This window comes from Cynocephalus volans, chromosome 1 (assembly GCF_027409185.1).
Source record: "Cynocephalus volans isolate mCynVol1 chromosome 1, mCynVol1.pri, whole genome shotgun sequence".
NCBI lineage: Eukaryota > Metazoa > Chordata > Mammalia > Dermoptera > Cynocephalidae > Cynocephalus > Cynocephalus volans.
Window position 1 is genome coordinate 244,915,999 of NC_084460.1, and position 13,841 is coordinate 244,929,839.

The window sequence follows — 13,841 nt, forward strand, 5'->3', positions numbered from 1 at the left end:
TATATCAGTGACCAAGAAGACCACCTGTAAGCGGCTATTCGGCCTCCTGGCTTGGCCTAAAATATCAGTGGAGGAACTTTTCCCCCTCCATTTACTTGGCCACTTTCCTTCCCCAAGTGGGCTACTGCTCCCTTAGTTCCAGATGTGCATTTTGCTGAGGTTTCTGAAGGCCCTGGCACGTCATACCTCCCCCCATTCACTTTCTCTATTTTTCTCCCAGTCCCCCCAACTTCCTCACACTGTCCACCTCTCTACCCCCTTCAGTCCCCCTTGCAGCAGCCATGCCTAGTACTAAGCACTTCTCCAATACCTGGGGGTGCCTCTTACCTCTTCTCTGCAGTCTATCCTCAAACCCTACCATGAGGGAGGCCTTCTCACTTGGGGGGAACTGAAGGGTGTAGAAAGAACCACTCAACCACTCAAATTCTTTACAATTACCCTGCTTTATGTGGCTTTTTGTGACTTCAACTATGTCACACTGAAATTAAAACCAAAGCTCAACTGCAGGAGAGCTCTATAGGAAAACAACTTGAAATGCATTGGGCTGTGATGTGAGCAAGAAATAAACCTGTATTTGTGCTAAGCAGCTGAAATTTCAGGATACATTTGTTACTGCAGCGAAGCCTAGCCTAGCCTTGAGTAGTCCAAAAATCTGGTATGGAAGTGGGGTGCTGCTGTTAAAAAGAAAAGAAAGAAAGAAAGGAAAAGATCCTAGAACATGTCTCATCAGCCTGGGGGCCAGGTGTCAGATAGTGGGGAGCTATAAGGACAACAATCCATGAGACACAGTGGCAAAATATTTCATACAATTATCACTGAAATAAAGCTAATAATGTTCTTAATGAACTTACAGTCTTAGAAGAAGAGACTGGAAAACAAAATATTAGTAGCTTGCAATTGTTGTTATTGACTATCTTTCACTAGGTATTTCAGGAAGTGAGCTCAGAAAAGGATTGACCCATTTATAACCAGGCATGAAAGAGAATGGAAAAAACCACAAATTCAGGATCTTGTAGAGATGAAACATGAAGCAGCTTCTCAGCTTCAAGCCATCAAAGTGAAAATTGATAAGTGCTTTGAATGCCAAAGCTCAATTAAGACTCAGCCTTGCAACAAGAAACAAGCCGGCACACCTACAGTTAAAAACGCTGAATGAATTAGGAGATATGCAGCACATCCTTCAATGATGTAAATATGGTTCTCTCACTGAACCTGTGAGGCCCCAGCATGAGGAATTAAGTTAGGAGAGAGAAAGAAATCAATATGTTTACTATATTTCGTTATTCCTGAATGTAAGGAATCAAAGAAATACAAAAAATCTAAGATGTTTGTATAGAAAAGAACTGGGGATATGGTTATTGGCAAATGGAAATGACTAGAATCAAAGACATAGGAATCTGACTAAATGTTGAAGAGAGTTTTTAATACTAAAAAAACCCTGAGCCTGTTATATAAAACAAGCCTTGCATCCTCAACCTTCTTTAGGTGAGAAGCAGGCTGAGGAAGCCGCTTGACTGTCAGATAAAGCCAAGCAGGACAATAGAAAAGGAGTAATTTTCAGGGAAGACCTCAAGGCTATGGAAAATAATAAGCTGGGGAGCATCTCCAGAGGGTCAGGGCCACCACAGTGTAGAGGCTTCAAAGTGAATGCCCAGTGGGATTTTGGAATTGCCACAGACCACTAACTGCCAAATGTTGCTCGTCTTATTTTGTGTTTGGGATGTATATTAGATGATATATTTTTGGTGTGTGTATGTCTTCAATTTGCATCCAGACCTGATGTAGAGACTAACACGTATCACCCAGAGATCCTGGACTTTGGGTTTGGGATGTCTTCCTTGGGGAGATGACGAGTGTATTTTGTCTGCAGAAAGAAGAGTGAATCACATTTTGGGTGATTAGAAGGCAAACCGTGGTGGTCATATTTTCACCAACTATTTCTGGCTATCTACTTCCTGGGCACGTGGAAGGATTATACTTCCTGGTTTGGTGGGGTTAGGTGACAAGTTCTGACCAATGGATTATTGGAAGGGGCATGTAATTACCAGCGCAAGACCCTCCAGAGCCTGTGCGAGAATAATCCAAGTAGTGGCTGCTCCATCAGCCTCATTACAGAATGAGGATAAAGAGGTGCCAGCCAACCCTGGATGCATGTGTTCGTGAGCAATTGGTTGTTTTAAGCCACTGGGTTTAGGGATAACATAGCTGATTCTGTGGACACACTTGCATGATTGAAAAATGCTGATTGATGCATCCTGTGTAGCAAAGCACAAAACTGTTAAGAATGAAGGCTTTGGAGCCTAATCTGCTAGGATCTATACCTAGCTCCACCATCTATTAGCTGTATGACCTCAGGCTCCTTCTCCTCCCTAAGTCTCATTTTTTCCACTTATGAAATGGGGATAATAAGTGTATTAGCTTCCTAGGGCTGTCGTAAATTACTACAGACTTGGTGGCTAAAACAACAGGAATTTTTTCTCTCATAGTTCTGGAGGCCAGGAGTTCTACATCAGTTCACTGGGTAGAAATCAAGATGTTGGCAGGGATATGCTCCCGCTGCAGGCCCTAGTGGAGAATCTGCTCCCTGCCTCTTTTCAGCTTCTGGCGGCTGTCCATTCCTTTGCTTGTGGCCACATCACTCCACTCTCTGCCTTGTCTTCACATCGCCTTCGCCTCTTCTGAACTTGTAATTGTCCTCTGCTCTTTCTTATAAGGGCACCATGACTGTATTTAGGGCACACCTGGATAATTCAGGATGATCTCCCCACTGGAGATCTTTAATTTAATCACATCTGCAAAAACACCCTTTCCTTCCAAACTAATGTTTACAGATTCCAAGGATGAGGACCTGATATCTTGGGGTGGCCATTATTCAGCCCACTACAGTAACTATACCTACCTCAAAGGGGTTTTGAGGATTAAATCAGACAATATACACAAAGATGTCAATAAAAATTAGTTATTTATTGATATAGGAATGTATCTCATTTTACCTAAAACGTCAAGTCTTCAGATACCAAGTTACTGTTTTGGGTCCCACAGCCCACACAGAAGGTGTCTCATGATATTAAAGAGCTATTTACCTCCAAATACTATCAGTAATCAAGGACCTTGCGTTGGGTAGTTACTTGATTAAAACTATTCTTGCTGTAGAACTAAAGTTTTATGGCAGTGAAACCAGATAGGTGGTAAAGGGATGATTTATTTTTTTTGTATAAATTAAATTGGACACTGTACACTTTGGTCACAGAGCCCTCTGATATCTAAATTGTATTGGAAAATAAAAATATGCTTTCCTTTTTGCCTTCTTTTTTCCCCCCAGATGTGAAAAACATGAGCTTGTGCTAAGAAATAGCTACCTCTTCAGAAATGCTATCTTTGAAACTCTTGCCTTAAGAAATGGTCAGAGTGTTATTTGGATTTAGCACATTAAAAAAAAAAATCTTACAGAGTTAGAAATATTATTGCTCAGTGGAAGCACGATAAAGAAAAGGCTGTGCAATAAACTCTGTCATGCCTAAGCCTCCTGCTATTTTTTACGCCATGTTAATACTGATGCAAATTGACTAGGGTTTCAGTGCCTGGTAGTCAGGGCTCTGGGAATACTGCCTCCCTCCCACCATCCCCAGACCCTCCTCTGCTGAGCCCTGCCATTAATCACCACTTGCCTGTCTCGAGATCTCCCACGGTTTGGTCACGGCTCCAAGGTCACAGGCTGTCATTAACATTGATCTGAAAAACAGAACCCAACAAAACAGCTTGAATAATCTTTTGTTGCATTCCTAAACAAACCCGTCCTAGATACATAAATACATAAAATGGAAGTGAGGCCAGCTCACGTTTTCTTTTCCTCAACAAGGGGCAGCACTGTTTACAGTCCCTAGTTCGGCATCTCCATCACGTGGCCACACTGCTCAGGAAGACAAAGCTCTCACACATCCTCCAGTGGCCCTTTTGTTTTGTCTGCAGCAAATCAAGGAAAGCAGAGCACTGCTTTCTCTGTACCTGAGCTAAGCAAGCTCTGTTTAAAATAATTTATAAAGGACGATGTTGTTTTTTAACTATAAAGGAGGGAATCAGTACATAACACTACATATACGGCTGATGAGTCTCTTTACCAACTTATCACTGATTGCTGGGAATGGAAGAAAACCCACACCAAAGAGACGAGGCACACGCCCCATACAGAGCTCCTTCGTTTTCATCTGCTCTAGAGAGCTAAGATTTACGGGTGGGAGCCACACTGTTTCACCCGTGTTTACTGCCTGGCTCCAACCACGTTTTGTAAGCATTATGAAGAAGAAACGTACTCAGCTGCAGCTTCAGTCGGTTTTACCACATAAGAAAGCATAGGAACAATTCAAATCAGATTTCTGAGGGGCAGCTTTAACTAGAATCTAAACTGAACCATGGAAACACTGGGAACAATTCAAATGGAAGAGAACTTTGGTGCTTATAACTGATGTAGGGGAAGGGGAAAAATAAAGCACACTTCTCTTAAATCTGCTTTCTATGTGCTAAAACCAGCAGTATGTGATGAAACGTAATGCAGGATTTGAGCTGGGAAACGACATCTCGGCTTTTGGAAGAAAGGGGTGTGTTGTTAAAGGTCAGAGGGCTGTCCCGGTGTCGTGTCGGGTGTTAACATTTCATCCCCTGCCAGATCCGAACGCCTTGGAAACGTGTCTGCTGCCCAGATGGCAGAGCATGCCTGGATGGTAGGGGGGTTTGTGTAACTTCCCCAGGAAACCCCTTCAGGGAACAAGGCAGAATCAAAGATAACAATAGGTCATTCAAGTCAGAACCAGGCAGCACCAGCATCAGCAGCCCACTCGCACTCAAGCAGCATTTAGGAAGCATCTAATCCCAAATATCCCTGTATTAAGCACTATGCAAAGACAGACTCATCAGACTGGTCTTCCTTCATTTTTAAAAATGTTTAATTTATTTTAACATTTATTTATTTGTACATATTTGTAGGGTACAGTGTGCTGTGCTCTTTCGATACACACTCTTCCTTCATTTTTGATCTTCTGTAGCCTGCTTCTGTACGAAGTGCTTTACTAACTAACTACTAACTAAATGAATCCTCATCCCATCCCTAAGAGGTACTATTATTTTACAGATTAGTAAACAGAAGCAGGGAGAGGTTAAGTAACTTTCCCAAGCTGAGTTAAGGATTCAGGATTCTGTGCTTATCGCAAAGCTACTGGACCCTCTCACTACACTCCTGTGCTTCTCGTTTTAGATTCTGTTGATACTGAAGGGACAAGACAGCGTAACACATCGGACTTTGCAGTCTCTCTCCTGGGCAGGAAATAATCTCTGTGAGGTTGCCTTACATGTATCACAACTTGGATAATTACTTAGGTTCTATCTGACGGGTAATTTCAAACTTATTTCTCAGATTCATATGCCATTAATCAGTTGATCAACAGGTTCATTGAGAATCTGCGAGGTGCTCAGATGGTGATAATTCTAATAGCTACCATTTATGGAGCAGCCACTACAGGGTGACTGATGTGTATGAGATGGGAATACCACTTTACAGATCAAAAATTAAGTAAAGTTCAGGAAGGTTAGGTACCTTGCCCCAAGTTATACAGCTAAGAAGTGTCAAAGCTAGGATTGGAATCCATCAAGTCTGACAGAAGATCCTCTATTTTAATAAATACTTTCCAGCATAGCAGAAAGTCTATTCTGAGACAGAAGATGGAAAAGGCCAGGAGGGAGGATGGGCTCAGCAGCTGAAACCTTTATTCGACTGGCCCTGGGAAGTCAAGTAAGGTCGGAGACTCAGGAGCCAGCTGTTTAGAGCTTCAGGGAGAAAACTTTAGGTGGTGGATGTAAAGATGGTTTAAAGAAGGACAGCATGGAAGGAGGGAGACCAGTTGGAAACAAAACTTGGTAAGAGCCCAAAACAAGGAAGGGCAAGGAGAGTGGAAAGGCAATGACAAGGATGGAAGATTCCAAAGGAGGAACTGGAAAAAGTGAATGAGTGGTTTTATCTCATTTTTTTAGATTAAATCTCTGCAAGAAGTGAAAAAAGTCCTTCCAGAGTAAGAGAGCAGGGGAGCAGTATGTACCAATTTTTCAGTCTTGAGGTCCTCATAATTCTAGTTCAATTTACAGTTAAGTGGTGTCCATCTGTTTAGTGGAATGGAATGAATGGTCAGGAATGAAGAGGGCTGACTACCTCTGCCCTAGGTGAGGTGGGAAAAGAAGGGGGTGAACGTAGAACACCTGACATTCCCAGCAGACCATTCTTAACATACCGCTCCTGTACATGCCAAAACTATTTTAGTAATAATCTTGTGATAATCGTTATCTTCTTGATTTGTTTTCTGTGCTTTTAAAACAATCAGCAATGTAAAAGTAATAAAATTTAACTCCAAAGACATATTCGAGTTCAGTAAAAGATTTCACATGCGAAGTGAAATTTACGCTCACCCGACAAAAATATTGCACTTTGCAGTTTACACTGTTTCACTACGTTAATTTTAAAACATGAATAAAAACCACACATATTACATAAATGACAGAATGGAAATTGCTCAAATTATATTTCTAATTTTTATCATCACTGTGCTACCACTGTTCATTCTGAATGTACTGTTTAAAAGCAGGAATATGAAGTTCAACAAGGTCACGAACTACACCCAGAACGAGTTTGAAAGGTTTCGAACATGCTTTTGAAAATGTGTAGCTGAGTCACCTGTGTTGAGGGTTGACTGTGCAACTGGCGTTCTTGGGATCAACTTACACTACAACACAGCACAATGAAACGACAAATAACAAAAATGCTAATTGAAGTGTTCGTATCAATTATTTTGATCCTCAATAGTAACTTCAGCAACTGTCCAGAATTTATACCAACAGAAGATTTGTTTCAGGAGGAGGATTTCAGCATCTCATCACTGACTTTGTTTAGAATTGCTGGCACATGGTGATGATAAAAAGTTGACCAACTTTTAGTTGGTTTTATTACTATTTTTGAATTCTCTACAGGTAGAGACCTACTCTTGGTATACTGAGGTCAGAGTCTAAGCAGCAAATGGGGGAAGGAGGGCAAAAGTGGGGTGGGAGAGCTCCTGGAGCACCTCTGTTTTACATACTGCCTTTCCAAATAAGATATTTCTTCCTTATAGGTTTCCCTGCCAAGAAAGTTTGAAAACCTCTGCAGGAAACCAGCCAGGCAGAGGTGCTGAATGAGCACTGGTGTTTCAGGAGTGGCGCTCAGAAAAGAGGTTGTGCCCAAGAGACAGGTTGGGAGTCATTTGAGATGAGATGGTAGTTTGAAAGCATGAGGGTGCTGATGAGCAGGAGAAGAGAATTAAAAGTAGGTCGTTGGGAAACAGTTACATTTAGGGAGTAGTAGGGAGGAAGAAGGGTCAAAGAGAAAAGAAAGAGTCAGAAAGAAAGTAGAAAATCCTTGGGCTGGCCGTTTAGCTCAGTTGGTTAGAGAGCAGTGTTGTAACACCAAGGTCAAGGGTTGAGATCCCTGAATGGGCCAGCTGCAAAAAAATTTGTTAAAAAGTAGAAAATCCAGAAGAGCATGGCTTTGCAGAATCCAAGGCTGGAGAGAGATTTAAGAAAGCAAAGGCCAACTCAATTAGGGGCTATAAAGAGATCAAGAAAGCTGGAGAGACTAGAGAGGTGACCGTGACTTTCAAAAGGAGCAGAAATCACACTTCACATCACAGACTTAATTCCTCAGTTGAGGACAGCTAAATACTACATGGTATATCCATATTTTGTACTACCATGCAATAATAAAAGATGATTAGATATGGACACCGAAAGAATTCTAAGGCCTGTAGTTGAGTGGAAAAGCAAGTTTACATTGGTATGTAAATATATAATTTATGTTAAATCAATCAAGATCCACACTACAGAGTATTTTTCCTAAGGGAACACATATATGTAAAGGCTTTGGGAATGGTCTGGAAAGACACAACAAATAGATAACAGAGAATAGCTGTGCAACTAGTATGGAAATTGGTGGTGAAGCTCAAAGGAGATTTGGGAGTTTATCTGTAATGTTTTAATGTGTTACAGAAAAATATATTCATATAATTACTCATGGAATTAAAAACTACATGAAAAGAAGAAGATTGCCTCGCAGGAAGTTAGGAGGTGTGAGCGAAGTGTGGGAGTGAAGGGAAGGAGAAACTATGATGGGACTGTGAGAAAAGGCAGCTTTTAGGAACGATGTTTTTGATTGGAAAGGTGGAAGCATGTTCTTAGGTCTAGAACGGTCATGATGGAAAAAAACAGATGTTGAAAATGGAAGCCAAATGGTCATAATTGACACAGCATGGTTAGGGGTGGGAGATGGGGAAGGTGGAGGGATTAATGGAACTAGGACACAAGAGGTGGCGCTAGTCTGGAAGAGAGGGAGGCGCTCTCTCTGTCTCTCTGGAAAAGACAAAGAAAAAGGTCTGTAAAGATAACACAGAGAAATATTAAAGTAGAGAGGAAAGATACAGAGGGCCTCTGGTGACAGGGCGTGAGGTCAGCTGCCGAGGAGAGCCCCGCGTTCTGCAGCTGGTGGCAGAGGCTGTATGTGGCTGACGTGGGGACTACAGCAGGGTAATTCCAGTGGTTGCCTGGTTGTGGAGCAGGCACCATGCACCCTAACTCTAGCCTCACAAGCTTTCCCAGTAAAATTTAGCAGTGTTATGACAGGAGCAAGACAGCAGAAGGCCTGGGATGGGTGAGGTGGAGATGGTGGAAGGATGGAGTATGAGAGAGGAACGATGCCTAACCACCTGGAGTGGCTGCACTAGGGTGGTTAAATGTGCCACATAAAAACAGTGCTTGCTGCTGTCCTTTCTAAACACCTGCGAAGAAGTCCTGCGCAGAGTCTAGAACAGACTTCTCCTCTTCATCACCAAAATTGTTCCAATTGGTTTTCTATCCACGATGTGTATGGTCTCTAAAGAAAAGCAAAATTTAACTCTCTCCTTAGTGCTATGTAACTCTTGTTTCTAGGGTTCTAAAACCTCTCAACTTTCCCCACCCCACCTGCCCAGCAAAAAGAAGAAATCGTGGCTTGCTGAAACTGAACTAATTTGAACATCATTTTCTAATTTTGCAGGTAGATTTATGGAGAAGAGGCAAAAATATAAAAAATTATGACAAAAAGATACATTTTTCTATCTTTTCTCTAGTTATTCGACTAATCTCTGAATGTTCTGAATGTCAGTTAAGGTTTGTTACTTTAAAAATCACTTATATGCTCTTAGCACTGTCAGAAAAGCATGGCTAAATGTTCAAATAATAAAGAAACACATAAACAAGAGCTTTTTCTTACCGAAATGTATCACGATGGTTTTTGATATTCCAATCATATTCTCCTTTACTGACAAGTTCAAAGAATTCAGTTCTCCTCCTGCAGGAAAATCAAATGAAGAAAGAAAAAAAAAAAAAAAAAAACCTGGAATGAAATTTCTCAGTCTGTGGGGTGACATAAACACATTTATGTGGAAAATATAAGACCACCTGAACCAAGTAACTTAATATTTGAAATCATGAAGCTAAAGTGCTATCAAAATAAATCACTTTTTGAAAAAATTTTGAGGCTTCAAGAAAAAAGCCACAATCATTTCTGAATGTATTTACAACAGAGGAGATTATAGAGCCATAAAACAGAGCATAGTGCAGTACTGCATTTAGGATTACGTGCTGTGAAGCCCTTGTAACACCTACTGAAAGTCAGAGAAGGGAGGCAAGGACAAATAAAAAGCAGAAACAATTCCGGAATGTTCTTTTATCATTCGACATGGAATTGAGCTGCACGATGATCCAAGATAAAATAAACTCTCTTGTAGTAAATTCAAGATAAATATTTCTTTCCAGGCTAGAAAATAACTGTTTCACCAATTCAGTGCTTAAATGCATAGGCTGTGGAGGTAAGAAAGTAACTGTATTTAAACATTGGCTCAGTCACCTACTTGCTCTGCAACACTGAAAAGCTACTTAACCCTTGGAGCCTTAATTTCCTAATCTCTAACAGGGGGATTATATTTGCTAACTCACAGAGTTACTGTGAGTTAAATGAGATGACATAAGCAAAACATTTAGCACAGTGTCTGAACATTTTAAGTGCTTGATATATACACACACGTCCATAGATACACATTTGGAGATGTATACATTTGGGGAAAGGAATTTTTTTTAATTAAATTTTAAAATTTATTATTAGTATATTCATTCTTACAAATCATGACATTTCTTTATGCCCTTTACCTGACCTGTCACTTCCCAAATCCCCTCCTTCCCTCCCCTCCATCTCTAGTATCCTTAGGTTTGTTCTCTCCTTCTGCAAGTTCAACATATTTTTGTGGTCTTTTCTGAGAAAGGAATATTTTAAAGTATGAACATAGTGTGATGTATTCCTATTTTCAAAACTTTTCTTTCATCTAGGTATATGACTTTTCATTTTCATAGTGAGAAAGGAAAAAAAGGGGACATTACCATTTTGATTTAAGAATCATTTCCCAAGTTTTCACCCTTTTGGCAATTTCTAATAAGAGAATATTTAAAAGATCCTGACACACCATTTCCCAAAGCACATCCCACTGAATGCTAATCCTAAGAGGTGCTCCATGTAAAGGAATTCCCTGGCTAAGTAGGTTAGAGAAATGCTGCCTGCAATATACTTCTCTTGAAGACACCACCCACATTAGCCTTCTGAAGGCTCTGAGAAATATGGAGGTAGACTGTTTAACCTTATTTAACCACAGAATTCCTTATGCTACTGATGTTTTAAGGAATATACTTTGGAAAATACCACCACGTCATATTATTTATGGTGCAAATTGGAGCAGGATCTTAGAAACCTAGTACTGACCCATCATAGTTTGGGAAGCAAAGGACATGATGCTGAGAACAACCAGCTCTCTTGTGGCTGGCCTGGGGTACCCAGCACTAGCTGACTAGCTGTATGGATTTCTTGTCATCGGTCAGACTGATTACTCAATTTACCTGAAAGGGGGCAGGTCAGGAAGACAAATGTGTAGTTCACATCCTTATTTGAGACACAAAGACAGGTCCTGGATCTATTCCTTTAAGTTGATACAGGTCAAGGCCACATTACAGAATGGGACAGTCTCCAAGACAAACTTATAGCAATCAGCAGAGATGGCCCTGCACAGCAGCCCCTTCCCCTTTCGGTGGCCAGGTGTGTGCATATCTTTTCTTTGTATAACTTTACCATCTTCTTCATTTGGCTCACTCCCTTCTTCATGACTCTGGTCATGCCTTTCTCACATCACCACCACTGACTGTGAACTGAAATAGAAAGGGGGTCGTGGAAAGAGTCTGGGTTTGTATTCACACAGACCTGAGCTTAATGCTGATTGTCACTTATTAGCTGTGTGATCTTGGGCAAGGGACTCCACGTGGCTGAGCCTCAGTTTCCAGCTTTGCAGTGAGAATTTGAGACGAAGTGTACTAAGTGTTTGACACTGGTAAATATTTAATACCTGGTATCTATAGTGTATTAGTCCATTTTCTGTTGCTTATAACAGAATACCTGAAATTGGGTAATTTCTAAAGAAACAAAATTTATTTCTCATGGTTTTGGAGGCTGGGAAGTCCAAGGTCAAGGGGTGCATCTGTTGAGAGCTTTCTTCTTGGTGAGAACTCTCTACAGCATCCCATGATGACAGAGGCAATCACAGGGCGAGGGCTGAGCAAGAGCACTTTAATGTGCCCACTTGCTCTTCTTATAAAGCCCCCAGTCTACTCCTCAATAGCCCATTAAACCATTAACCCATTAATCCATGAATAGATTAACCCATTCACAAGGGTAAAGACCTCATGATCTGATCACCTCTTAATCACCTCTTAAAGGCCCGTCACCCTTTCAAATACCAGAGTAGGATTTTCTACCCTCTTAACACTGATACAATGAGGATAAAGCTCCAATGAGGAGAGAACATAACCAGTTCTCTCCTCTCATTGAATAGAAATTAACCTCCTTTTGAATTATGTGGAACAGAAAGTTGTTTGACAAATATTTATTGAACATACACTCTGTGCCAAGTCTTTATTAGGCTTTATTAGAACATAAAAATGGTTGCTAGCTTTAAATGTCTCTGAGTTTAGTGGGGGCAACAAACAAAAAATAGGTAATATCCCCTTTAAATGTATTAATAATGATAACAATGATAATGGGTGTAGAATGAGGTGAGAGAAACACTCATTTTGGGCACACAATGTAAATGAATGACAAAAAATTCAGTAATCAAGATAAATAATAATTTCATACAATATTTAAAAAAATCAAAATAAATGCAAAAAATCCGTGATGAACAAAATAACAGAATTCTAAATAAAGACAAGATCTGACCCTGCACCTGTATGACTCGTCTCACTTTCCTCACCCTAGTCCCTGAAGGGGCTAATATTTATTGGGTCTTTACTATGTTTCTGGAAGACTTTCTGGATTCTGCCACTTGCTACCCCATGACCGACATTGAACAAGTTGCTTAACCTCACTGGGCTTTAGTTTTCTTTAATAGAAAGAATAGTATTTAAAAGAATTATATTAATGGGGTCTACTTTCTAGGGTTGGTGGGAGTATTAAATAATTGATTTATGTCAAACACTTAGCAGAATGCCTGGCAAAAGTAGATACTCAGTAAGGATTCATTACTGTTATTAAGCCCAGAGTTGGGATACAAATGCAACCTGTTGAAATAACAGCTGCCCCAAGTCTCAGGGTGCCCTGGGAGCACAGAGGGAAGGCACTCACTTAGCCTGGAGGATCATGGAAGATCACAGATGTCTTTCTGGAAGAGCTTGTTAGTCATTGTCCTTGTCATCCTAAGTACCTGGGTGGCCATTTCAATTCTATGAGTTGTTCCAAGAAGTCACTAGAGTGCAAGCTCCATGAGGGCAGGGGCCTGGCCCATTTTGTTCACTCCTGCATCCTGTGCTTGACATGTAATAGCAGCTCAACAAATATTTGTTAAATTGATGAATGAATGGAAATGATTATCTCAGAGAACTATTCATTTTAAAAAATAATTCCTTAGCTGCTGGTTTCCCTTAAATTCTAATTGTCTTAGGGGCTTCCCAGTTGCCATTTGGAGAGATTGAGATAAGAAAACAACATAAGATCTATTCAACAAAAGCCCTGTTATATTTTTGCAGACTAGATTCTAACTTGGACCAATTGGACAACATAACAAGTAGGAAATAAGAACACCATTCCCACCTGAGCCACTCTCCACTATTTTTATATCTTTAAATATTTTTTATTTAAATATAATTTAAATATAATTTAATATATAACTATATATTATATAAATTTAATATATTAAATATATAAATTTAATATATTTTAATATAATTTAAATATAATATAAATTTAAATATAATTTTAATATATTTAAGTAAATATATATTTATTTAGATATTTTTTAATTTTTATATCTGCTGATAGTATGTTCAAGATATGAAACATAACTTCTTTGATGCAAAGTGGAGGCATGTTAACCTAGGTGGTTAACTCATTGTAGAAAACAAAATCTTTTTTAAAAAAGCTAATTTATGACAATGACAACCAAACAGTACTATAAGAATAAATTCCCCAGTGATGGAAATTTTAACAGCTAGAGTTGCTGGTATGAAAGTCTTAAATCAACCAAACTCAAGCTAAGACAAAAGAGACTACCTACTATTCCTAGGGGATGGTGGATAGAGAAGGGGTGAGAGGAATCTTTTCACAGGACAGAGAAAAATGTTGCAGACTAAATTGATTTTTCCTCCATTGACAAAAGTTTGATGATTTCTTGATAGGTCTATTTACTCTGGCATCCCAAGGTATG

At 39.9% G+C, this 13,841-nt stretch overlaps 1 protein-coding gene across 1 annotated transcript in view; it reads right to left on the minus strand.

Moving 5' to 3' along the window:
* PDE11A (phosphodiesterase 11A) overlaps positions 1 to 13,841 on the minus strand; it is a 393,277-nt gene that overhangs the window by 38,049 nt on the left and 341,387 nt on the right. Inside the window, exons 16-17 of the mRNA XM_063110282.1 lie at positions 9,317 to 9,394; positions 3,669 to 3,732 (exon numbers count right to left, since the gene is read on the minus strand). Of these exons, the coding sequence (XP_062966352.1) occupies positions 3,669 to 3,732; positions 9,317 to 9,394 (142 nt within the window). The remainder of the gene's footprint in view (positions 1 to 3,668; positions 3,733 to 9,316; positions 9,395 to 13,841) is intronic.